At 44.6% G+C, this 24,251-nt stretch overlaps 1 protein-coding gene across 1 annotated transcript; it reads left to right on the top strand.

Moving 5' to 3' along the window:
- The first annotated feature begins 25 nt into the window (after positions 1-25).
- LRRC36 (leucine rich repeat containing 36) lies at positions 26-22,956 on the top strand. Its single transcript, XM_079985869.1, has 15 exons — positions 26-137; positions 2,690-2,817; positions 6,466-6,658; positions 9,898-9,991; positions 10,098-10,183; positions 12,426-12,550; positions 13,277-13,328; positions 14,174-14,625; positions 14,967-14,991; positions 16,871-17,100; positions 17,893-18,055; positions 19,717-19,895; positions 20,762-20,873; positions 21,776-21,890; positions 22,663-22,956. The coding sequence occupies exons 1-15, from the start codon at positions 68-70 to the stop codon at positions 22,862-22,864; spliced, it is 2,226 nt and encodes a 741-aa protein (XP_079841995.1). The 5' UTR covers positions 26-67; the 3' UTR covers positions 22,865-22,956.
- Positions 22,957-24,251: the final 1,295 nt, after the last annotated feature.

The raw sequence follows: 24,251 nt of genomic DNA, 5'->3' as shown, positions 1-24,251 counted from the left end.
GCGGCCTTCCGCCGCCGCCGCCGCCGCGCGGTGTTTGCCCGGTTGCCAGGCAACGCGCGGCGGCCTCATGGCGGTGGCGGTGCCGCTGAGCGAGGCCTGGATTCGCCGGCAGCCGGCTCTGCGGGGGCTACAGGCAGGTACTGACCGCCAGCTAGCGAGAGGGCTGGCCGGGGGCGCGCGCGCGAAGGGGCCAGCTCGCTCGGTCTCCCCAAGGAGCGCCCCCCCCCAGCGCCGCCATGGGGCAGCCTCCCCGGCCGGCCGACCACGGCCACTTAGGCCCAGCCAAGCTCAAGCCTACCTCCAAGCCTCGCTGCTTCCAGAGTTAAGGGACCCTTCGGTAACCGGGTGTGGACGTTCTGCACATGCTATGGGGCGCCCCTTTTCATAGTCTGGCATCGTCCAGGACTTCATTAGAGCATTCGGACGTTTCCAGGGAAGGCTGGCCGGTCGGGAGGGTAGTGTGGGGTAGGAGGCATGTGTGAAACTAATTATCCTGAACTTTTGTTCCATGCGGAACGGCTCCCTTTTTTCTTCTGGCTTCTTCTCTTGTTCCCCCCGCCCTGGCGAAAACTTCTCGCTATAAGTGCGCGGAGGAGAGGGGCAAGTACTCCGCGGTGGGGGCCTCAAGCGGAGGACTCAGAGGGGGACTGAGTGGGGAGGGGCTTCTTTCGGGGACGGTGGTGGTGCGGGAGGGGTTGGGGTGCTGGTGCTTGGGACAGGGCAGCCAAAGTACCTTGCTGAGTAGCACGAGGCCACTTCAGGGATTTTTCTGCAACTCAGGTGCGCTGAAGCAAAACCAGGCTAGGGTGAAGCAGTTAGCTTTGTTTTGTTGTGTAGCAGGAACCCCCCACCCCAATCATTCAGTTTGTACAAACTTCACACACACTCACACTCATACACTACATACGCTATGCTTCTGTTATAAATTCATAGAAAATCAACCATACATCAGTTTTGCACTGTTCCACTTTTATTTTACTCCATGAAGGAAGGACTACAAAATGGGGAAGGTTTGATGCAGGGCAGCCATAATCCCTTCACCATCCCAGCACATCCACAGGAGCCCTGCCCAGTTGCTATGCCAACCCTGATGGTCCTAGACAGAAGACAATCAAGATCACAAAGCAAAATAAAAAAATTCCTTCCAGTAGCACCTTAAAGACCAACAAAGTTAGTTCTTGGTATGAGCTTTCGTGTGCATGCACACGAAAGCTCATACCAAGAACTAACTAAGTTGGTCTTTAAGGTGCTAGTGGAAGGAATTTTTTTATTTTGTTTTGACTATGGCAGACCAACACGGCTACCTATCTGTAACAAGATCACAAAGAACTTGCATATGGGAGTGGATTCAGCATGGACTGAAACAAAGGACAATGATCAGATCTTCCCTCAGGGGGCAGGAAACTGCAAACTCCCCTTTGTCTCCTGGAAGTGACTCATGGGGAGGGGGGAGAAGGGAACCAGCCAGGTGACAGGACACTCAGGTTACCACCGCAACTCCTCCCTCAACCCCTCCTTTCTGTAATGTATGCATGATGTTTCTGGGGGTGGGCTTGACCTAGAGGAGGGGAATTTCAAAAGTTTTTATAAGGTCTTGCACACCATTTTTCTGTGTCTTTCCGCTCACCTGCAAGTGAGAGGAGTACCCTGTTGCAACAGTCAATAAAGGCCAAGCCTACAGGCTGCTGATTTGCTCCAATTTACTCTGGTTGGTGTCTTTACTTTTTGTCCAAGGGAGCCCTCGGATTTTTCTGGTAACAGTTGTGACGGGATCTTAGATAAAAAGGGAGATCCCACGAGCCGTCTACAGCTTTCTGCCCTTGGCACCAGGTTGGGGAATTTAATATTGTTAAACCTATACAGTAGCAGCAAATTCAGTGCTGCCTTAAGTCCACTCTGAATGTGTTGGGCAGATTGCCTGCCTCTCTTTTTATATGTTTTAATACTATTTATAACACACTCTTCTCTCTCAAAGCAGCCAGTCAAAGCAGCTAATAAAAGTACAGTATTAAAAAGAAAACAAAGATAAATCGTTGTTTTTTTAAAGAAACAAAGAAATAAAGAAAGAAAATGCTAGATAGTTTGTGTTTACACTCAAGAGAGTGGAATCTGATTTGAAAGAATTGCTTCTCATTTTCTAAATGCTCATTAGAGACAGATTTAGGGAGTTTGACCAGTTTGTTCACACGGTGCAGAGCCTAGGGGGCGCTGCAACTATTATTTCGAATGGTGATGTTCTCATCCAAACCATCTTTGCCTCTAGATAAACTGGTTCTGCAGGTTTTGAATGGTTACAAAAACCTGTTTGATTAGAGGCAACAGTGCATAAAAAGATGTTTGTGCACCATAGGAGCTCTTCTAAAAGTATTTTCTCTATCCTAAGAGATCCTCCTTTGAAATGCTGCTTATGACTTGTGTCTCTTGAGAGTTATTTCTTTATTTTTTTCAGTTTAGTGCCAGTTTGCACTATTGCTTTCTGCCACAGTGGGGTTTAGGGGTTGTAGCTTAATAGGACTCATACTTGTGGATGACAGCAACATATTTTACATCTAACACACACCCCCACACACAGTCAGAATATACAAAGCTAAAAGAAATCAGATAAACAAATTTTCTGCAGTTTAAGAACTGCAGTTTAAGAACTGTAGGAAAGACCAAAATACATTTACAAGTTGCCATTTTTTTCCAGAACAGGTGGAGTCCATTTCTCTGCAAGGAACCCATGCAGCCAAAATTGTCTCTCTTGGAGATGGCCTGAAAGCCTTTAAAAACCTTCAGTCCTTAGATTTGTCAAAGAACCTGCTTGCTTGTCTAGAGGTGAGTTCTGCCGCCTTTCATGGTTGCTGCAGGATAATCTATTGAGAGATTAGCTCTTCTTTGCCAAAAGCCAGAGCCTGTGATGCCCCTGAACTGTGAAGCCGGTAATTGTGGTGATGAATGATTCTTGTTTCCCAAGTGGAGGAGCTTGGTATTAGTAAGAGGCATCTCACCCATATCCTTTCCTGCCTTCACATGTCTAATATGGCGTGCTAGCAGCTCAGTCTTGGAAGTGATATATACCTAGACTGTAGGCTGCAATCCTAAACCTGCTTACCTGGGAGTAAGACCCAATGAATTTAGTGGGCCTTATGGCTGCATGTTGGGAAAGATGGAGGGCACAAGGAGAAGGGGACGACAGAGGACGAGATGGTTGGATATTGGACAGTGTTCTCGAAGCTACAAACATGAGCCTAACCAAACTGCGGGAGGCAGTGGAAGACAGGAGTGCCTGGCATGCTTTGGTCCATGGGGTCACGAAGAATCGGACACGACTAAACGACAAAAATGCTTGTACAACTTAAACTCACACAGGGACAAGCAAAGGAGGACGCCTTACCCCAGTGTGGCTCCCCTTTATCACATATACAGCCCCACAAGACAGTGTCCTATCCCACCACACCCCACAACAACATACAAATCAATATGGCTAATCTGACCCAACAACACCCCCCCACACATGCAAACATACCACATTGCAATCAACAGAACACAACCAACTAAGCTCTGGATCCGCTAATATTTTGTACCACCACCAAAAATAGATATATAAATAAATAACTCACATGACGCTGACACAAAAACCCTGAACAAACACTGTGCAACAGAATGAAAAATCATTATCTCCCCATCTCTCTCTCCCCCCCTTCCCCCCCAGCCACATAATGTCTATGTCAACAATGTCTCATACTGAATGTAAATGAACTGTGAAAAAGACTCTATGAATTGAAAGTGGAGACACCATATGTTCTTTTTTGTTGCACAATAAAATCTTTAATAAAAATATAATTTAAACAAAGAAACAAAAAAACTTTGTTAAAATGTGCTTTGGAGCAGTTCTCCTAACTTCTGGTTTGGAGTAACTGTCAGTATGGCAATAGTTTCTTTGAATAAACTGGGTTCCTACCAGGAAGCTCAGCTTGCATATCTGTCTTGGATTTCTTTCTTTAAGGTTTTATTCCCTCACCTGGGCATGAACCATTGGGAGGTGGTTTAGAAGCAAATCTCTAGTACAATGCTAAGAACAGAGATGCAGCTCTGTGCTGGCTTCCTTGTGTTTTCCAGCACAATTCAAGATTGTACCAACCTTTTACAGTTATTTGAGAATGTTGACAATATGTGGAAATATAAAGGCAATTATGCAGATATTATATATTTTGAAGGAAGGGCCACAGCTTCGTGGCAGAGCAGCTGTTTTGCATGCAGAAGGTCTCAGGTTCAATTCAGGTAGGGCTGGGAATGTTCCTTGCCTGAAACCCTGAAGATTTTCTGCCAGCCACTGTAGACAGCACTGACCTAGACAGACCAAGACTCAGTATGTGTTCCTATATGCTTCCGAAACACTTCTGACAAGAGTCTTTCTCTTAAGCCAATTTACCAGTTGCAGAATTGTGTGTTCTCTTATGGCTCAATAACTAGTTTAATACCAGGAAGCAGATGGTAGGAAAATGTTTATCTTTTACACAATAGTGCAATAGTTGAAATTTTTAAAGGCAAAAATAATATGCAAATGTTCATAAATAAATAAAAGAATGCAACGTGGCTTCTGAAGGCTGGAGCTGGTGCCTGTGATGAGGCTGGAGTTAATGCTAAGGCTATAGTTTGGCTCTCCAGGTATTGTGAACTGCCTTGAGATTTTTGGATGAAGGGCAGAATATAAATTTAATAAATAATAAAATATATTTGGACTCAAAGGTGGGTGTACAGCAGTATAGTGGGGTTGCAATAAGAGTTTTCTGAGCCACAGAAAAAGCCAGAGGTGGAGGTGGGTGGGCAAGTCAAGAGAGAAGGCAAAAGACAGAGGCATCTCCAAGGAAGAGTGTGAGGGACTAATGTGATGGAGGGATAGACTCAGACCTGCTCTGGAGGCTGTTAGGTCTAGGAGCAAGGGACAAAGAGTGGTGCTGAGCCCTGCCTGCCCTCTGGCACAAGAGGGGTCTAAGAATACTCTGGAGGGTTTGTTCCTGTGGAGAGTACCACAGGGCTATTTAATTTATTCACAAATAATCTGGAGGTACAGGAGGCTTACTTTCCACATTAAGTGACAGTGTGAAAGAGCTCATAGTCATTTAGAATGACGAAAATGCAAGCAGATTGTGAAAAACACCAAACGAGCTCTCCAAACCAGTGTTTCCCAGCCGGGACCATATGGCCCCCTGGGCCCCTCTAGGATATTCCAAGGGGGCCACGGGTGAAAATTGCGTAAATGGGGGGACCACAGCACGAGGTTACGGGGCCACAGAGGGAAGTGAGAAGTGAAGGAATATATATATCTACTTGGACAACCACAAGAGGGTAAGAGGGCAGCTCACCAGGGCTTAGCACTCTTTTTTGCCATATGCATTTTCTTGGAGCAGTCCTGGTTTGTTTCCCGCAGGAGAGGGTGATCGCTGAGGCTCCTGTTTTGACTGGTATAGCCCGCGATCCAGAACCCCCAGGTCAGTGCTGGGTTAGGGTGGCAATGAGTAGGGCTGGGAGATCTGGAGCTGCTTGTTGTCACCACTGCTAGGCTCAGTGGCAGTCTGGGCCCGACTCTGCAAGGTGCAGGGTGCAATCCACTCCAGCAACTAGTGGATCAGGGCTTCCAGATGTTGCCAAGGGGCACAGGGCCTGTTGGCAGCATAGGCCCGGCTCTGCAAGGTGTGGGGTGGAAATCCACTCCAGTGCCTAGCCAAGCAGGGTCGTCTGGTGCTGCTGACCTGCATCTAGTAAATAGCTAAGTATTTACTCAGAAGAAGGCTGCACTGAGTTCAGTGGGCCTTACTTCCAGGTAAGGGTTTGTGGGGCTATAGTGTTTTATCTAGGCAGCCAGGGCTCCCTGAGGTGACAATATCTTTTCTTTTTTTTAATTCTCCCATATATACAGAACTCCCTATGTGCCTTTTGGACTGTATTTGTAGGTTTTCCCCTCTGTGTCAAATAATTGGGGTCAAACAAATGTTGTTTACTTTTTTATAATACATGGAAGATGGATCTCCCTCTGAAGGTTCTGAACTCTCCTTCCTTGGAGTTTTCTAAGTGAAGGTTGAATGCTGGTCTCGCAGGGCCCACCTTTCCCGTTGCTGCCTCACACTGGTCTGGCCTAATATATTGCCCATCTTCCACACTGGAATGCTGTGTGGGTCTGATCACTCCCTTTTGATAAAGGACAGCATAGAGTTGGAAAAGGTCTAGAAAAGATCAACCAATTTGTTCAGGCAGATACCGTATATTCTCAAGAGGAAAGCCTTAAGCATTTGGAGGCATTTAGTGTCAAAAAAGATAACTGTGATAGGCCTGATGGAGGTTTATAAAACTATGCATGTTATGGAGAAAATGCACGCTCTCCCCCACTTCCAATGTATTACTCGCTCAGTTGGTGAGATCAAGTTCAGTGATTAAAGAAACATTTTATTTTCAAATTGCAACTTTGTCTTTTTCTCCATGCAGGGTCTTGAGTATTTACAGTTGTTACAACATCTGAATTTGTACTATAATCATGTTTCATCCTTGCTGGAAGTTGCCCGCCTTCAAGCGTTGCCTCTCCTTAGAGAGCTGGACCTGCGTCTCAACCCTGTAACCAGGAAGGAATCTGATTATAGACTGTTCACTGTGTACAGATTACAAGCTCTGGAGATGCTAGGTGAGAGATGAAGCAAGGAGGGACAGTAGAGGTCATTTCTATGATGCTGGCATAAGGGCAAATCTTGTCACTGTTCCAATTGTTTACTCAAACATTGCAGTCATGGCTTCAGCCAGTAACTACAAGTAGCTCTGCCCCCCAGTCTCATGGGGAGCTACGTCGATGGTCAGGATACCAATCCCAAATTCTCTTTCCTGACCAACAGATGAGGCAGGTGAGAGTGCATTGCCCCCATAAATTTAAAGTAGATGGGGAACTCTCTCACACACCCCGCCCGCACCACTGCTTGTGGATCCTATCTGCCTCTAAAACATTGCCTAGACACCGTAGTTTGAGAAAACCTCTGCTTAATACTATTTTAGCAGTCCTAGAACTGAGCCTTCCCCCTTTTCTTCATGACCCTGTGCACTGTTTCTAGGGAGTGTGCCCATGAAAGGGTGTGTGTTTGTGGCTGTACTGTGTACTAAGGGCTTTGCCTTCTGTTGCTATGGAGAAGCACATTATGCTGTCACAAATCTTTGCCTCACTGAATCTTCCATTTTACTTGTGCTCACTTTGGATAGTTAGATTAGTCAGTAGTCTGAAGTTTTTGACCGAAAACCGCAGGTCCCTAGAGTTTAAGATTAGACTGAGCTCCTGCTATAGACCTTTTGTTTTCCTCCAGATGCTACCTGTCATGCAGGGTGTATCTTCTTGAAGAACAACCAATCTTGATACAAAGACTGGAAGGTGTGGTGGAGTAAGTTTGGAGAGAGAGAACGGGGAAATGGTGACATATAGCCAACTGTTGCTTCTATATAATGAACTTAGAAAGCAAATTGGGAGCATAAACCATATTCTGTACCTTGAACCGTAGCAAAATTCCAGTAAATGTTTGAGTTTTGATTCAGTGAATACCATGCCTTATTTCTAGTTTGCATCCATCTACCTTAAAATTGTCCTGCATCCTTCTTTGCAGTATTCTCAAGCATAGAATAGGGCTGGACAGAGCTGTACCTAGGAGTTGGTGAAACCGGCTTCCACCGGTGGGCGGTGTGTGTGTGGAAGCTGTTTGGGTGTGTGGGAAAAATCACCATTGGAGATTGACTGGGAGATGAAGTGGCACTAGCCCGCTTTTGGATCCTGCAGCACGGGGCAAGAGAGGGGAGAGAGGGCTTTCAAAATATGTCTACCCCCACCCTGCAGTAACTGCCTTTCAGTCAAACCTAGTGAGTTGGCAAAGCTCAGCAGTCACAGATCAGGACAGGCTGCTGCAATGATGAGCCCTAACAGCAGCCACCTCCTTTTGCTAGGAAGGTGTCAGACCAACTCTGTGAAATATATATGCCTGAGTAGAGTTGCAAATTTAGGCAGCAATATGAGAGTAAATCCTATTGAACGGAATGGGGCTTATTTCTGAGTAGGCCTGCAGAGAAATGTGCTGTTTGTCAGGTTTTTTGGCGTCAGAGATACAAGCCTTACTGTATTAAACAACATGTTCAACAACATACTGAATATATAGATTTGGGCTCATGTTGGGGAGGGACACATTACTTTGTCAGTATTTTGGACCGACGCTCACTGGAACATTTGCTTTTAAAAAATAAACTGCACCCCAAAATAGTTCAGTTAGCAAAGGATCTGGCCTGTGTTCCAGTCTACAAGGCTTACCAGGATTTTGAGTACTTGGGTTGTGTAAAATTACTATATTTCTAATGTGGCTATTGCAGTAAAGTGATTTTTTTTCCCTGAGGAGGATGTAATACAGCTCCTTGCTGAAGGTGCAAGGGGCCCTCGGGCATCTCGGTGGCCAGATGCCCTTAGTTGTGTGAGTGTTGTCAATATATTTCATGAACAATACTAGAATGCTGCTTATGAAAAGAGGCATAGAAGTGAGCAGAGATTGCCCACACATGTGGCATTCTAAACAAATGTTAGGCAATATGGTACCTAAAACTGTGGCCTAGTTCATGTGTAGTGTTTATCCATGGTTTACTAAACTGTGGTTTATTTGATCACCCAAACCCTGGGTTAGCTGTTGAAGGGAAAACAACACTCAGTTCATCAGAACTGACACAGAACACAGAACATACATAGTTTTATAGTTTTATAGTTTTATAGTTACATTAAAATAAAAAAAGCACGTTCCAGCAATCTTTCTGCATTTTGGAGGTGTGTGTCTCATATATACAGAAACAGTCTTCATTCCATGCTTCTTCCTTCTTCCTTGGAATTGGTGGGTTTATGATGGGCCTGTTAGAGATTTCTGTATTTACTTGCAAGATCACAACTCCAAGGATTGGGTGAAATATGACTTGGTGGTGTTGTGAGCTGGTAGGGTGTAAAGCAGGGGTGCCCAAACTTTTTTAAAGAGGGCCACATTTGATGAAGTGAACATGCGTGAGCTTTTTTTAGGCTTGGAGGATTGAAGTTTTGAGCTTTTTAAAGGATTTAACCCCAAAAATTTTGAGCTTTTTTGGGGATTGAAGTTGCTGAGCTTTTCTTAGGATTTTAACCCAGGACATATACTGGCACATGGGCCAGATTAAATTGACTGTCGGGCCGGATTAGGACCCCAAAACACTTTGGACATACCAGGTGTAAAGCATAGGGAGACATGAGAGACCCAACTTGGGCATGGTTCATTGAATGGCCTTGGGCTAGTCACTCTGCTCTCTAAAACTCTTAGGAAATTACTGGACAGTGAGGATAAGCATTCCATAGTTTACAGGATAAACCTTATACTTGCTTACATCATGTGTTGAGTGAATTTGAACTGCTTGGTCCCATTTCTTTACTGCCTCATAAGTCCTTGGTGGGCTCTGCTGCCTAGTAATCAGATACCAAAGTAAATACTAAAAAGGAGGGCAGGATATATCACCTGAATAATCACATTATCAGATGAATTTTGTGGTACTTCTGTAATTCTGTTGTCCTTTGTAAGCTGATGTGATGCTGCAAAGTGGGATATTAGTATTCTAAACAAATGACACCAAGCCTACAGGCAGAAAAATGGCTGCCTGTCTCCATAATTTCTAGTGCTGCTGCTGCTGCCCTTTATTTCTGACACTTTGGTCCAGGAGTGGAGAATTGTTATGGTCCTGTGGGCCAGATCTTTATCTGTCCCCACCTCTGCAGGCTAATTCTAACAGGTTGGTAGAGCAGCCCATCTGTCAATCACATGGCACCATTATGATTTCACATGATTGCTACCGTTCTTTGAAGCCAGTCATTGATCCTGCATGTCTTCTTCTTCATAGATGAAAGAACTATTAGGAAGCGTGAGAGAAAAGCTGCCCACCTGCATTTTAACCTCAGGAGCAAAGAGAATCCATTGGAAAAAGACGAGTCACGGTATGGAAGTGGTCTGATGAAAAGTAACATTTTTGGATGGGAAAGGAGGTGCTTGATATTGAAGGTTACTTAATTCTAACATCGCTGTTGTTAAATTTACCTCAAGGGAAAATACAATGAGGAGTGAAGTGCTAGACCAAGAAAGCTTTGCAACATCCAGTATGAATACAGAGAGCAACAGGACACGTACTGGTAGGTTTTATGAGACAATCACACTGGGATTGGAAAACCTCAGTATGCTTAGCCTGAATATTTGATTGTGCTCATGTACATTATGTGGTGCTGCCCTTGTATCTGGTCTGGAAGCTGCCATTGTCCCTGACCGTTGACTCTGCCGACCCAGCATGCCCCTGTGCCAGAAGCCACAATAGAAGAGAGCTTTTGCCTCTATGTCCTGCTTCTTCATGGAGGCTGCTGTGGAAAACAGAATGCTGGACTGGATGGGCCACTGGCCTGATCCAGTTGGGCTCTGATGAGTGACTGACTCTCCATGAGACATGCTTGGATATTGGCTGCTTTGAGCTTTACAAGGCATTCTTGCAATTGTGAGTGTGTCCACACATTCCTTTTGCCCCGCTCTTTCTAGGCACAGTTCTGTGCTCTAAAGCTCAGTGTCTGGGCATTCTTCTTTTAGCCCCCCAGCTTTCCCTATGAAAACACATGCTTTAAAGCTGACATGCAGCAAATGGCCATTCAGGTTTTCACGGATTGCCAAAAGTAGGTTTTCATAGGGAAAACTCTGGAGTAAAAAAATGGTGCTTGGACAAAGAGCTTTAAAGCGTGGATCATGCTTGATCTCTCCTTTCTATAGCTAGTCTGTAAGTCCATATCCAGTGGGACGCGGGTGGCGCTGTGGGTTAAACCACAGAGCCTAGGACTTGCCGATCAGGAGGTTGGCGGTTCGAATGCCCGCGGCGGGGTGAGCTCCCGTTGCTCGGTCCCTGCTCCTGCCAACATAGCAGTTCGAAAGCACGGCAAAGTGCAAGTAGAAGTGTGGTGGGAAGGTAAACGGCGTTTCTGTGCGCTGCTCTGGTTCGCCAGAAACGGCTTACTCATGCTGGCCACATGACCCGGAAGCTGTACGCCGGCTCCCTCGGCCAGTAAAGCAAGATGAGCGCTGCAACCCCAGAGTCAGTCATGACTGGACCTAATGGTCAGGGGTCCCTTTACAGTTTTTTTAAGTCCATATCTGACCTTTGTTTCACTCAGACTCTTGACTTTCCTTCCCTCCTTCTTTCCTAAGGAGGAAATGTGTGTGGCTGCAATTTGCTGGTGTTTGTTTCACCACAGATCCTAACCATCCCTTTTCCCTGAGGGGCAAAACTGTATATTGCTACAATGCCTTGAAGCAAAGATAATCCCTTGATGTCATCTTCTCAAACAAATCCTTTCAAATGCATTTAGGGTCTTCAGATTATCAGGTTATCAGAAAGCTTCTCTTAACAGTGTTGCATAATTTATATTCTGTTTAAAGGTCAGGGAGAAGGGATTTAGATTTCTCACCCAAACTTACTCTCTTGTATTTTAAATCTCATATCATGTAGGATATGGCCCGCCTTCAACTATTTTAACAGCTAGTAAGACACACACACACACACACACACACACACACACACACACGGTACAAAGGCCCCCATGTGTGTGCCCTACAATCTCCCTGGGTGATGATGTCACTCCCAGGAGGAACTATGGTAGGATTATAAACATATGTGGCAGAGGAGTAGTGTGCATTAGCCACTTCAGATTGCTAGAACCTGTAAAAAAAAGGTGGGGAGAGAAGACAGCCCCCAGACTATTTTGTGAGCATTTTAAAGAAGTCCTGCATTCATGTGGATTCTAGAAAATCCTCACAGAAATGGGATTAAACTAATTTCCTGGTCAACACATGTAACATGGAAACGAACTGGTATAATTAAGACTGTTCCATCCATCCCTAATTTGAACCAATGTTTTCTTTGTTTATTCCTTTGACTGTAATACTGCGGGGGGGGGGGGGGTTTAAATAACAAAAACTTATATTTGTGGGGTGATGTTCTGATCTTTGATAGAACCCTTGGTTTTGGGGAATTGGGTTGGCAGATTTTTGAACCCAGCAGAGTTGTGACACTATTCTCCACTTAGCTTTATCTCTCTCCCCAGATTATACTTGATTTTTTTCTCTCTAACTCAGGAAGGTGTTGCAGTTATTTATTTTGGGGGTATTTTATGGTACATCTGAGCTCAGTGGTATATCTGGGAGCTATAAATGGGTTTAGTGCCCCACTGGGCTGCCAAGGCAAGGAAATGGATAAATGCCCCCTGAGGAGCTTCCTGTAAGAGCAAAACAAAAGGATGGGCCTCAGCAGTCTGGAACACGTGGGTGTGTTTCATTCTGATTCTTCTGCAAACGAACAGTGGGTGCTCATCATTATTTCTCCTTATGAAACGAAACCAGGTACAAAGTATTCATCTCCTCGCCATATGTCATGCCATGATGAGAGAGACTCATTTCTAAAGACATCGCCTGTTTCTGTGTTGCCAACCAGCAAATTAACTAAAGGAAACAAGGACCAGATTCTGGTAAGTGGGCTTGATGAAGTCAAACAGAGGCAGGTGGCTTCTGCTGCTGTTTTGGGCAGCGCTTTGCTATGTTAAACTTCTGAGTCCTCTAACTGTACAGTTGCATCAGTGTCAGCAGTAGAAAGTTTTCAGGTGTTGTATGTATTGAGAGGGAGGCATTTCCTTTTTTAAATTGTGGCAACCCCCCTGTTTATGTCCTTTCTTATATATAAAGCATGATAATGCCAAACCTACTCTTTTTGTCCATCCCATTTGTATCGGTTCATTAAATGACTACAACATGTGTTCACATTTTGGGTTATGCAACTAAGTGAAGTCAGTAAACTCCAGGCTAGTTCATAGACTAGAAGGAGAGAAACAGTAGGCCTATATGAGAGCTCATTGTCCTATACCTCATATCACATGGTGCTTCCGGGGACAGTGGCATGATGGTAATTTTATGAGTGTTTGCTACCACTTGCCTGTTGAAATGCCTAATTCTGCCCCAAGATCCATTTATAGCCTCTTAGTTGAAACATTCAGAAACATTTCGTGTGGGGAAAGAAAAGGGCCAAAATGAAAACCAGATGTGCTTCCACCCCCAGGCCTGGAGAAAGCAACTGAAATGCAAAATACTTAAAACAATGGTAAAGCAATGCCAAAAGCTAAGGTGAAAGACTGGTTTTTCTGAAACAAATGAGTAACTCTTGCTATTGGACAGAATATTAACTTTGTAATATCTTCCAGCTAGACAATGCAAATGCAAGACAGTTTCTGAGTCACAACTCTTTGGACAGAGGTGAGTGTTTTCCTTTTTCGACCTGATAAAAATCTGTGTGCATTCTCAGCCTTTCGGGGTCAGATGACTCTCCTGATTCTGATGTTTCTCTAAGGCCAGTTCTCACAAAAACGCAGACAGAAAGTAGTAAAATCTATCCAGATTCTGCTGCTTGAGCCTGAAGATTTAATCAGTACATTAAAAAAAAACACCTTGCATGTCAAGGTGAAGAAGGCTTCTACCTCTGAGGTCCCCCCCCCCAAATGGGGACCCATACTCCATCATGTAAGTGTCCACTTGCAGTCTGAAGTGGAACAGTCCAAATATGGGCTTACCACCTACCTGCTCTTTCTGAATACTAGGCCTAAATCTAGATGAAAACTTGACTAGTTGAAGATTTGGGTGTTTCTTACAAGGTTTTATTTCAACTTATTGAGATGTTTTTCAGTTTGATACAAAAATATAATTTACAGGATAAGTTTTGAGTGGTTGATGGGTTTTCTTTTTGCAACTATCAGTATAAATGGCAGGTATATTGCTAATATTTTTCTCAACCACTAGAGCTCCAGTTTTTTGGCTTGCTCAGCCTTTGCCTCAGAGCATGAAATAAACATCTGTCAACCCACATAATTTAATTTATAAATGGAGCCTTATCTTAAGTGTGACTAAATTCACATCTCTTTCTTCCCAGCAAGGTTTATTAACCATGATTATCTTGTGATAAATGGAAACAACTCCTGATATGAATTTATGTAAACCACTTAGAGGGTTTTTTATTGAGCCATCTATGCTTCTTGTTGAATAAAAATATATTTAATGAATGAACAAGTGAATTGTAATGTCCTCCCTCTGCTTGTCGCTTGCAGAACAGAAACTCCGGTCTCCCACTGCCCTGCAGGCACAGACTTCCCTGCCCTCCCAGATGAAAAGCAGAGCTGTGTCTGGTAAGGGGAAGTTTCACGTGTCCTTTTCTGAAGGCTCATCTCTAGACTTCCTCTGTTCAGGAAAAAGAGAAACGGGAAATAGGAAAGTGGACATTTTGGACCTTGGCCGGGCTGCTTCTCCAACTAGGAGGCTGAGTCTGAGTGATGATGCAGGGAAGACCAACCTCAGGCCAGAGAGTTATGAGCACCTGTACCTCCCATCCTCTGCTAATCGCAGGGAGCTGGTGAAGAGGCTTCATGATGAGAGGAATGAGAAGACGGCAGCCGATGATGTTTGTAATTACACCTCACAGTTTGCTAACGAAGTCCTGGCTCCTGCCCGGTCCTCATGTGGAGATTTCCTGGGACAGCACTCAGAAGCGGATGCAGACCATAAAGGTAAAGGTAAAGGTACCCCTGCCCGTACGGGGCAGTCTTGACAGACTCTGGGGTTGTGCGCCCATCTCACTTAAGAGGCCAGGGGCCAGCGCTGTCCGGAGACACTTCCGGGTCACGTGGCCAACGTGACATCGCTGCTCTGGCCGTTTACCTTCCCGCTGGTAAGCGGTCCCTATTTATCTACTTGCACCCGGAGGTGCTTTCGAACTGCTAGGTTGGCAGGCGCTGGGACCGAGCAGCGGGAGCGCACCCCGCCGCAGGGATTCGAACCGCCGACCTTTCGATCGGCAAGTCCTAGGCGCTGAGGCTTTAACCCACAGCGCCACCTGCGTACCATGCAAGTCCCTTAAAGCTCAGCTCAGGTAAAGGCTGGCTTTATTGTCTTAGTTTTCAAGACGTAACTTCTTCAGTCTTTCCTAACCTTTCTGAATGAGAGGAAATCTTTGTTTGGTTCTCTCCTGGTGACTCAAAATGTCAACTTTCTGCCACTATTAATAATATTTCTTAGCCTTCTCCTTTTGCAAAATACAGGTGGTCAACAGTATAATGAGCAGCCAGCTTCTGTTCACAAATTTCAGCTTCCAAAAAAGAGGCATGAAGGCAAAAACACTGAGCAATGGGCTTTCTCCTAAATTTCAGAATTCAGTGTACAGTGGTACCTCGGGTTAAGTATTTAATTCGTTCCGGAGGTCCGTTCTTAACCTGAAACTGTTCTTAACCTGAAGCACCACTTTAGCTAATGGGACCTCCTGCTGCTGCTGCGCTGCCGGAGCACGATTTCTGTTCTCATCCTGAAGCAAAGTTCTTAACCCCGGGTACTATTTCTGGGTTAGCGGAGTCTGTAACCTGAAGCATATGTAACCCAAGGTACCACTGTATTATCAATAGTCAATAGCTGTACAAGAGAAGATCATTACTCTATCTCTTCCACTTAGCTTAAAAGAGGCAGGCCTAAAGTGAGACTAGGAATGGGGGAGCAATCTGATTCCATTCTCAAACTTTATAAAGTACATTTTCTTGAAAACTAATAATTACAGCAAAGATTCTTGTTCCTCTATCTATTGAGTACGTAACTGAATGTAATTATGAGACTGATACTCAAATCTGGGAGTTAGGAGAAATACCCACAAAAGGGCGAAAAAACAGGGCACAAATGAATAGAGAGAACAAAGTTGATCTCACAACTGTTTCTGCTATGTTCAGCCTGTTCCCACGCTCCATTGGTAAAAGTATCCTGAGCTGCACCATTGGGAAATGAATTTACAGCTCTTGTCACCACACATGCTTGGATTGAGCCCGCTCTTCCTAAGAATTTTCACACATGGTTGATGGTGTACCCTTTCTACCTGTATGAGCATTTGGAAGGACTACTTTGTTACACCAAAGTTGCATGATGAACCGGCCTGTGCACAGCTTGTCTGAGGCCTGGAGTGGGAGTCTTGTTAGAATAAAATTATTAGCATGACAGTGTTTAAGTCCTAGCAGGGGCCCCCAGCCGGCTTAGCCCTCCAAGGCCCGGGGCAAGCATACTTGGTTGCCCCCTCCCCTGCACAGGTCTGATTGTGAACCATAGAAAGCATGGAGGATTTGGGCATGGCTACCAGAATTTTTGGAATTTGGTTGGCCTAAATTCTACTTTGGTTTCATTTGTTTTCGAGAGTTGGCCACAAGTGTAGAATTGATGGCTGCTTGCTTTCAATTTTGGTGGGAAATGGAAAAGGGGAGCTCACTGTGGGTGAGAAATAAAATTATGGGCATGCATGCCAGTGAGCTTGGTTCAACAGCCTAACTTGCTACCTTGTCCCCAGTGCTTTGGGTAAGCTAATCACCTTTTAAACAAATGCTGGATTAGTATTTATCTGTTTGTTTTGACACCTTAAAAAGTGTAAACTATCTGAGGAATTGTGACACCAAGGGTAGTAGAAGAAGCAGTACTGTGTACAGTGACCTGCAGACTTGCAGGATTTATTTTTTCAGACATCAATTCTGGAGAGATCATGCATTTAGATCAAGAGTGGGGAAGACAGGGTGTCTTCACTGTTATTCTTTGCTCTGTTACAGTGCTTGGATGCTTAGCCACTATGAAAATAATTCAGGCCCTTTTTGGGCTGGTGGAGGATAGAACTGGACTAATATCCCACCTTCAAGATGGCTGGGAATTAAAGATGCCTTGTGACAAGTGTAAGCCTTTCTTTCCCATCTGCTAACCAAATAGTTCCTTTCTTTCATTATTCAATTCAGCTTCTACAAGCTTTGGAGATTTCCTTTCAAAGCATCGTTCTTTGTTAAGTGAGGTGTCTCTTGGGAATTCACAATCGGCTACAGCCTTAACATCCGCATCCACATCCAGGAAAGGGCGAGACCCACCAGCCTGCCGATCTCTCAGTCCTTCAAGAATGGAGTTTAAGCATACCAGCAGCCAGCACAGTCCAGTAACCCCCAAGCACTGTTTTAAAGAGCCAGTAACGGAGGTGAGTGCTTTGTTTTGGATCCTCTTTGTGGAGCAGGTAGAGCAGGGGAAGGATCATGGGGTGGTATGCTGCCTAATGAAGCATGTGTGGTATCTGTTCTTTAGCATGGCTGTGAGACATTTATGGGCATGCCTCAGATTGTTCTGAGTGACATTTATTTGCCCTTTCATCTGTTCCTCCCAGCCCCATTCTGCTGCAGTTGATTTCTTCAGCACAGTATAAGCTCACCATTGTATCTCAGCGTGTTTCCAGACTTTCAGTATTTTGTGAGAGGGATTCAAACTCTTACTGGAACTTTAGGTTTGAGGAGCTAAAATGAGTCAGAATACTCTGTTGCCCTAGCCTAGTGCAACAAACCCACTTTAGAAAAACAACTCTTTCAAAATTGTGTGGTTAATGAATGTTAAACAAGAAGCTTGCTCCCAGTGTCAGTCAGTTGGTTGGCATGAACAGTGCATTATCAAAGGTAATCACTGCAACCACTGGTCTGCCATTACAGCAACCTCCTTTGATCTTAGACTGGTATCAGTCACCTGACAACATTATGACATCAGGTGACTGACAAGTGAGCATATAACTAGTTATCAAGGCTGAGGGCTAGGCAACTGAAAAAACCAACAACTGAAAAAACCAAGAAATTCCGTGATTTATTTGAGAAACAAGTTGTCAGAAATTCTCTCCTACCCTCGAACTTTAATCCACCTCTTTAAATGTGCATAAATAAATTTTAGATGTTTGTCAGAATGCCTCCATATTTCCAGATGTAACAAATGTTACTTATGTGTTTTGTAGCTTCACTCCAGAGAGCATAGCAATATCCCTCTCCAGACATCAAGTATTGTCAGCAGCACTGAGAAACCATGTCTTCTTGTCACTGTCCTGCAGCAACTTCTGGATTTAGTGGATCGTTATTGGAACGGCTCTGGCTCCCTTTTTATCAATAAGGATTTCCTTGGTATGCTCTTCTAGGCTCAGGCTATGTGCCTAAAACTCCCACCATCCCTTTCTTTTCAGAGAAGGGAAGCAGACCACTTGCCAAGCATGTCACCAGGCAATATTCAGTGTCCTTGTTTGCTGTGCACATCACCAGACTATTTGCATCAGGGGTCACAAAGAATCCTATGCAATTCTTGTATTCTATGCAAGGCTGTGATCATGGGGCCTTTGAAACAGGAAGAATACCTCTGGGGATGTGCAGAATGACTTATCTTCATAACACAGGGACCTGATAACCAGGTCACATACACCTGGGCATTGCGGTAAACACTTTTAGGTAAACAGGATAACTCCCAGGCTAGCTAGAGGCTCAGCACCTCTTGTCTTTACTACCTCTAACTCTGAACTTGACTGGTGAGTGCCAACAGCATAGTAGCCAAAATTGGGCCATGTAGGATCAAACACAAATTTTGGCTTTGTTTGGCCTGCTTAACTTGTTCTAATCTTCTCTTTTTTAGCATTCTTGTGACCATCATACCTCCTATCAGATGGATCTGCTTATTTCACTTACTGTATTTTCTCGAGTCTAACATGCCATCAAATCTAATGGGCACCTCAGTTTTCAGAACCTTGAAACCAAAATAAGTATTTGCTGGCAAATGTAAATGTGCCATCAAATCTAATGTGCACCTTACTTTTTTCAAAATGTGCACCTTAATTTGGCCAAAGAAAGGTGAGCATTAGATTTGAGTAAATATGGTAATATTTCAAATTTAACTGTAGGGCAGATTCTTTCATCTTTAATGACTCAGCAACTCCTAGCCTAGTTACTAAACACTAGGCAAGACCAGCTCTGTTGATTTTTCTTTTTGCCTGAAGCAAATTCATTCAAGATATTACAACACCCAATGTATTTCTTACTTTAAGTAAACACTATGTAGATTACAGCAGTAATAGGTAGAGAGCACACCACCCAGATACTTTACTCCACACAAAAAATGCAGCTCTTCAGGGTTATGAGATGACCAGCCACTCTTATCTGAAAAACGCTGTGTTATGCAATACTCCTTTTACAGGCAAGTCTGAATTCATTAAAAATATAATGTAATTGACCTGCATGAAGGACTCTGCAACTTGAAAACAAAGACACTGAATGTACTTTTCTTACTCATTAAAAATCTTTTAATAAAAATGTATTTTTAAAAAGAAAAACCAGACCTCCAAGCAGATAAAATCCAGACTTATGTCCTCTGGTCACCACTCTGTAAAATACAGTATTGATAAGATGAGTTAAAACCAATTAATATAAATTTAAAACTAAATTAAAACTAACTTTAAAAGCTGAAAGCTACAGAGCAACCAGGATATACCAACATATTTTGGGGGATCCTGAAATTTGCAATAGTACAGAAAATCTTTAGAAGGGGGAAAAACACAAATGGAACGACAGCAGCAACATCCAAAGCAGGTCACTGGGTACTGAGTATGCGCAGTAGCCAAAGAATGTGAACGACAGGGTCAGGAGAGGTGCGGTGGGGGTGGGGCTGACTGGGTTATCCTGGGACAGGGCAGGGCTGGTTGGCTGGAACCCTGATCAGGAGCAATATACACACTGCAACATTTGGCTGCAGGTCCCACTTACCATGTTTTAATCTGGTTTGTGCTTTTATTGTCTTGCAGCTCCAGCACGCGATTTGCTTGCATACTTGATGGCAGCTGCCCGTTCACAGCAGGATGTTTGCTCAGCCCGCAAAGCCGTGCTAGGCCCCAGCTCCTCAGGGTTCACTTGCCAGCTTCCTAGGGAACAACCAAAGTATTCTCAGCAGCACTGCAGCAGTGCCATCGACAAGGCTATGAGGGTACGTGCTTTTCACCATTGCTTCCCTCTTCCTTCCTCGGTAAAGTGGAAGCAAACCCTAGTTCTGTTTTATGAGAGAATCTTTAATGTTTTATAATTAAGATAACTTACTGTCCAGCTATTTGATAAGCTATGTGTGCAAGTCCGTGCTGCTGCTCTGAATTATGGAGCCATCCAGCCCACAGCCTGTGACTTATGTGGATCACCATGTGCCAGTGGTCAGGCAGTGGCTGAGAGCCCCCATAGACTCAGAAGGACCCCCCCCCCGACCCAGGCTGGCTGTGCCAGCACTTGTCACCCTCCATGCCAGCCCCGTCAGCTGCTATGCCACCTCCAAATGACAGAACAAGAAATGTCCACAGACCCCCAACACACTGGGGCCTCCTGCCATCTGACACTGAGCCTGAGCGCTTTGTATTTTTCTTTAAACACCAGAATGTGATGCAAAACCCACACAGCACAGCTTCCCTCTGGGTACCTGGGTAGCCTCCCACTGCCACACACTCTCATAAACAGTACCCTACAGCCTCTGGATTGCTCTCCCAGCAAACACAGGCCCTTACAGCACCTTCTTTGCAACCCAATATTCTCAAAACCTCTATACTCTCTTCATAGTCATGGGGGTTTTATGTTGCGGTTTCATTACATGCATTGCATCTGAATGCCAAAAAACAAACATTGCTTTATTTAGAAAGTCCCGGGCTGATTGGTGATGGGATGGTGTTGTCTTCAGAAATCTCTAGCCCTGCCTAAAGAAGAAACCTTCTTGATCTCACATGCGTGGCCACATATTTATGTCAGACCAACAGAGTCCCCTTTCCTCCTTGTTGAACTACCCTACCAACACTTTCCTTCCCTCCCCAACAGAAGGTGGAAGAGAGTCAGAGCCCACCTTTCAAAGAAAGAGGCGTGGAAGGTGCTGCTGCTGCCGCCGTCACCTCCAGTTCCAGCTCCCATGGAATATATTCTCTCTCTTATGGTAAGTTCACTGGTAAAATACCAGCGCGATGTCTGACTGCATTTGTCAATGCTAGGACATTTCTACACTTGTGTTGAGGGAGGCTTTCACATAATCAGTCAGCCTAACTGCTGTTTCTACATGCTCCAGATGAATCAGAGATTGACTATCTCTCCTGCTCGAGTCAAGACTCGGGCTGGCATTGAAGATCACAGGCACAAGCCCCTGCCCCAGTAAAATAGACAATGTCCCCCATAGGATGTTTCATTGTGCCAATTCCACCACCAGTGCCCATTGCTACAGAGCTTGCCTGGGAGAACTTCCTCTCAGCTGGGGAAGGCAGATTAGTACCACAACATCCAGCCATGGGGGAGGGGCTTGGGGTGAAGCCAGAGAGATGCAAGATGGCATAGAAGAATGGACAGGGTGACAAAGGAGCTGGAAGGAACCAGATTTTGAACCGTGCTGAGAGCCATTAAGTTTACTGCACCTTCTTGGGCCAGTCACAAGGATTAAATAGGGGGCAGGAGGAATGAGGACATGAGTTTATTGGAGGAAGGGCAGGCTATAAATAAAATAGTGTGTTGTTTTTTAAAAAAGATTTAAAGTGTTGATTAAAAACTAAACAGCAGTAGCAGCATCTCGACAATACAAAAGTATATTCGAAGTCTACAATACGGGTGGTAAAACAAAGTCTCCAAAGGGGTGCATGTTCCAGTTCAGTTTTCATACTATCTCTGTTCTTCTGCTGCGCCTAGATTCAGAATAAAATGGATACCCCAAAAAGCCATTTGAAAGACTTCAAATGATCATAGCTAGAATAATAGGTGGGGTTTCATGGGTCACTTTGCTCTGTACCTTTTCACATGCCTTTGATCAAGCACAGCTCTAGCTTTGCTCATCCGCTGATATTTTTCTCCTAGATGAGTTGTTAAGTAGAAATGAGCAGCTGAATGCCCAGGTGGACATCTTAACTTTTGAATTAAAGCAGCTTAAAAAGCAACAGGACACCATCAGTTTGCTGAAGGAGAGCCAAAGGTAAATTAAGTTTGACAGTTCCATTTAGGGGAGGGGACGTAGGGCTGTCATTCCATTTTTTATCCCTCCCTTCCTAAAAGCAGCTCAGCATGGCATTTATGGTGCCCCCCCCCCCACACTTTTGTCATCACAACATCACTGTGAGGTGGGCTAATCTGAAAAAGTGACTAGTTGAGAGAGTCAGAGTCTCTTTCACAGCCACAGTGGGGATTGCAAATTTGATGTAGAGGGGAAGAAGAAAAGAGCATTGATAGCAGATCCTGTCCTTTGCTGATGCTTGTGATAGACACCTTTCGGAGGGGAGAAAGAAAGCTGCTTTTTGTAAGCAAATGCAGCAGGCAGGACTTCTCCTGTGCTCTACTGATGCTCACAAAAAGCACCTTTTATTTCTTCTTGCCTTGGCTGCTGTGCAGGGAAAACGCAAGAGGCAAAATCCTGGTTTGGCTGCAAGTACCTGTTTGCAAACCCAAGACAGGATTGAACAATGCCCTCCTGTCCATTACCTAATGCCATGAGCAATGTGACCTGGTTTATAGGGGGACATGGGTTATGGGACAATTAAACCCTCTAGTCAGGGTCAGGATTAGTCCCTATGCCACATGTCCAGTGATTGAAAATATCAAGTTGGAGACTTACAGGTTGGCAACTAATGAAACTCCTGTTTGAAGTACGTAGCTTTTCTTGTTGGTCTGAAAGTCCAAGAAAGCTAACTCATTCAGAGATGCTGGGCTCAGTCAAGGGTGGTCCCTGTTCATTGTTTCCTTCTTGCCAGGTCCCTTGTTTCCACAAACAACTTCCTTCTGCAGCAGCTGAATAAAGAACAAGACCCTTCTGTAGGCAAAGCAGGCCGTCTTTCGGAGAAGATCCCTGATGCTCCTTGTCATGCCTCTTGCCCTGCGAGGACGTCCCATCGTGCTTCCCTCACCTCTCCCATTGCTTGGAATCCAGAAATGTTAAGCGGCTGTCCTCTCTGACAGAAACCACAGAATCACTTTCTTCCCATGGTGACTGTCATACAAATTATGCTTCATTTTCACATAACCAATCAATCAATCTCTTTATTACAGGCAGTGACCAGTATTCTTCATTATCACATAAGTATAGTATGAAAGCCTGTTGGCAGGTGTGCCTACTCTTTGCTGCTTTTATTGGTACCATTTCTTTGACTCCTCATGGCCCTAGGAGGGACTCACTGGAGTGTCCAGATGTGCTCTGAGGACATCCCAAAAGAGAAGCACCCACAAACATACTTATTTCACACACTCCAAGGCCAGGAAGAGAGTCCACAGCCTCCCTGCTCTACCTTTTTTCCTCAGGGACATTGGCTTCAGCTCCCATCTCCCAGTTTGTCCTCCATGCCTGAACCAAAGCCCAGCTTTCCAGTGGCCATCCTACAGTGCCTATGGTTAACTCCGTCTCCTTTTCCCTATTCCAAAACACCCTTCTGCTGTTCTCTTCCACACATGCCCCTCGGTCCTTTCCCTGGGCCCAGAAGGCTTCCTTTCTTCAAACTTTATAGAGTGGCCAAGGCTTCATTGTCTCACAGTATCCAGATGGAAAGGTGTGGTGGTTTGATGCAGTAACACAATGTATTAATGCTGAGTATAATCCTTAGCTAGTGGGATTACACACCAGAGTGTGCAAAAGGGGAAATTGTAAGTGTTGTTAAAATGATAATTGAATTCAAGATGTACCATCTCTGATAACAACAGCTTGAAAGTATGTAGCTAACACTAAGCTTGAATTGAGAAGTATCACCCATTTATCCTGGCCCATCGTCATGCATTTGTGCAGCTCTAAACTGTGATCTGGACTTGCTGCAAGGCAAACCCACAAAATCATCTTGCAGCCATAGGGAGAGAAGCGGAGGTCTTCTGGCCAATTGCTCTGGTTTTGGCCTGACCTGGCCAACTTCTCTCTCCACCCAACCCAGACGAGTAATAAGATGGAAGCTTATTATGGAATTGGTGCTGCTTGTACAAATAAGCGTTTTTGCAGCATCCATATGACAGGCATCCATATGACATCATCAGAATGACAGGCCAGACTTTCTTCTGCACTTTAATCTGAATTTCCCTTTACTGTGGAAAATCTGGCAAGTAGAAAGAGCCCAGGATGCAGCTGCAGGTGCTGCTTTTGTGAAAGGCTCATGATGGCACATTTCTTTTATGATGATGAGCGATTTGTGGGGTGTGGTGATGTTTTTAGTGGGCAGCAATTCATGCCACTCCCCTCCTTCCATTTGCTTCCAGCCATGTTGATGACACTCCTGTGCCTATTTTCACCACTTTCTGCACACAGAAGGCATGCAGATTTCAACAATCCACTATGTGTGGAGAATTGCCTTCAAGGCTGTGATAA

The sequence above is a fragment of the Podarcis cretensis genome (genome assembly GCF_951804945.1).
Source record: "Podarcis cretensis genome assembly, chromosome: 8".
Lineage (NCBI taxonomy): Eukaryota > Metazoa > Chordata > Lepidosauria > Squamata > Lacertidae > Podarcis > Podarcis cretensis.
The sequence above is the reverse complement of the archived record's forward strand: the minus strand, read 5'-3'. Positions and strand labels throughout refer to the sequence as shown.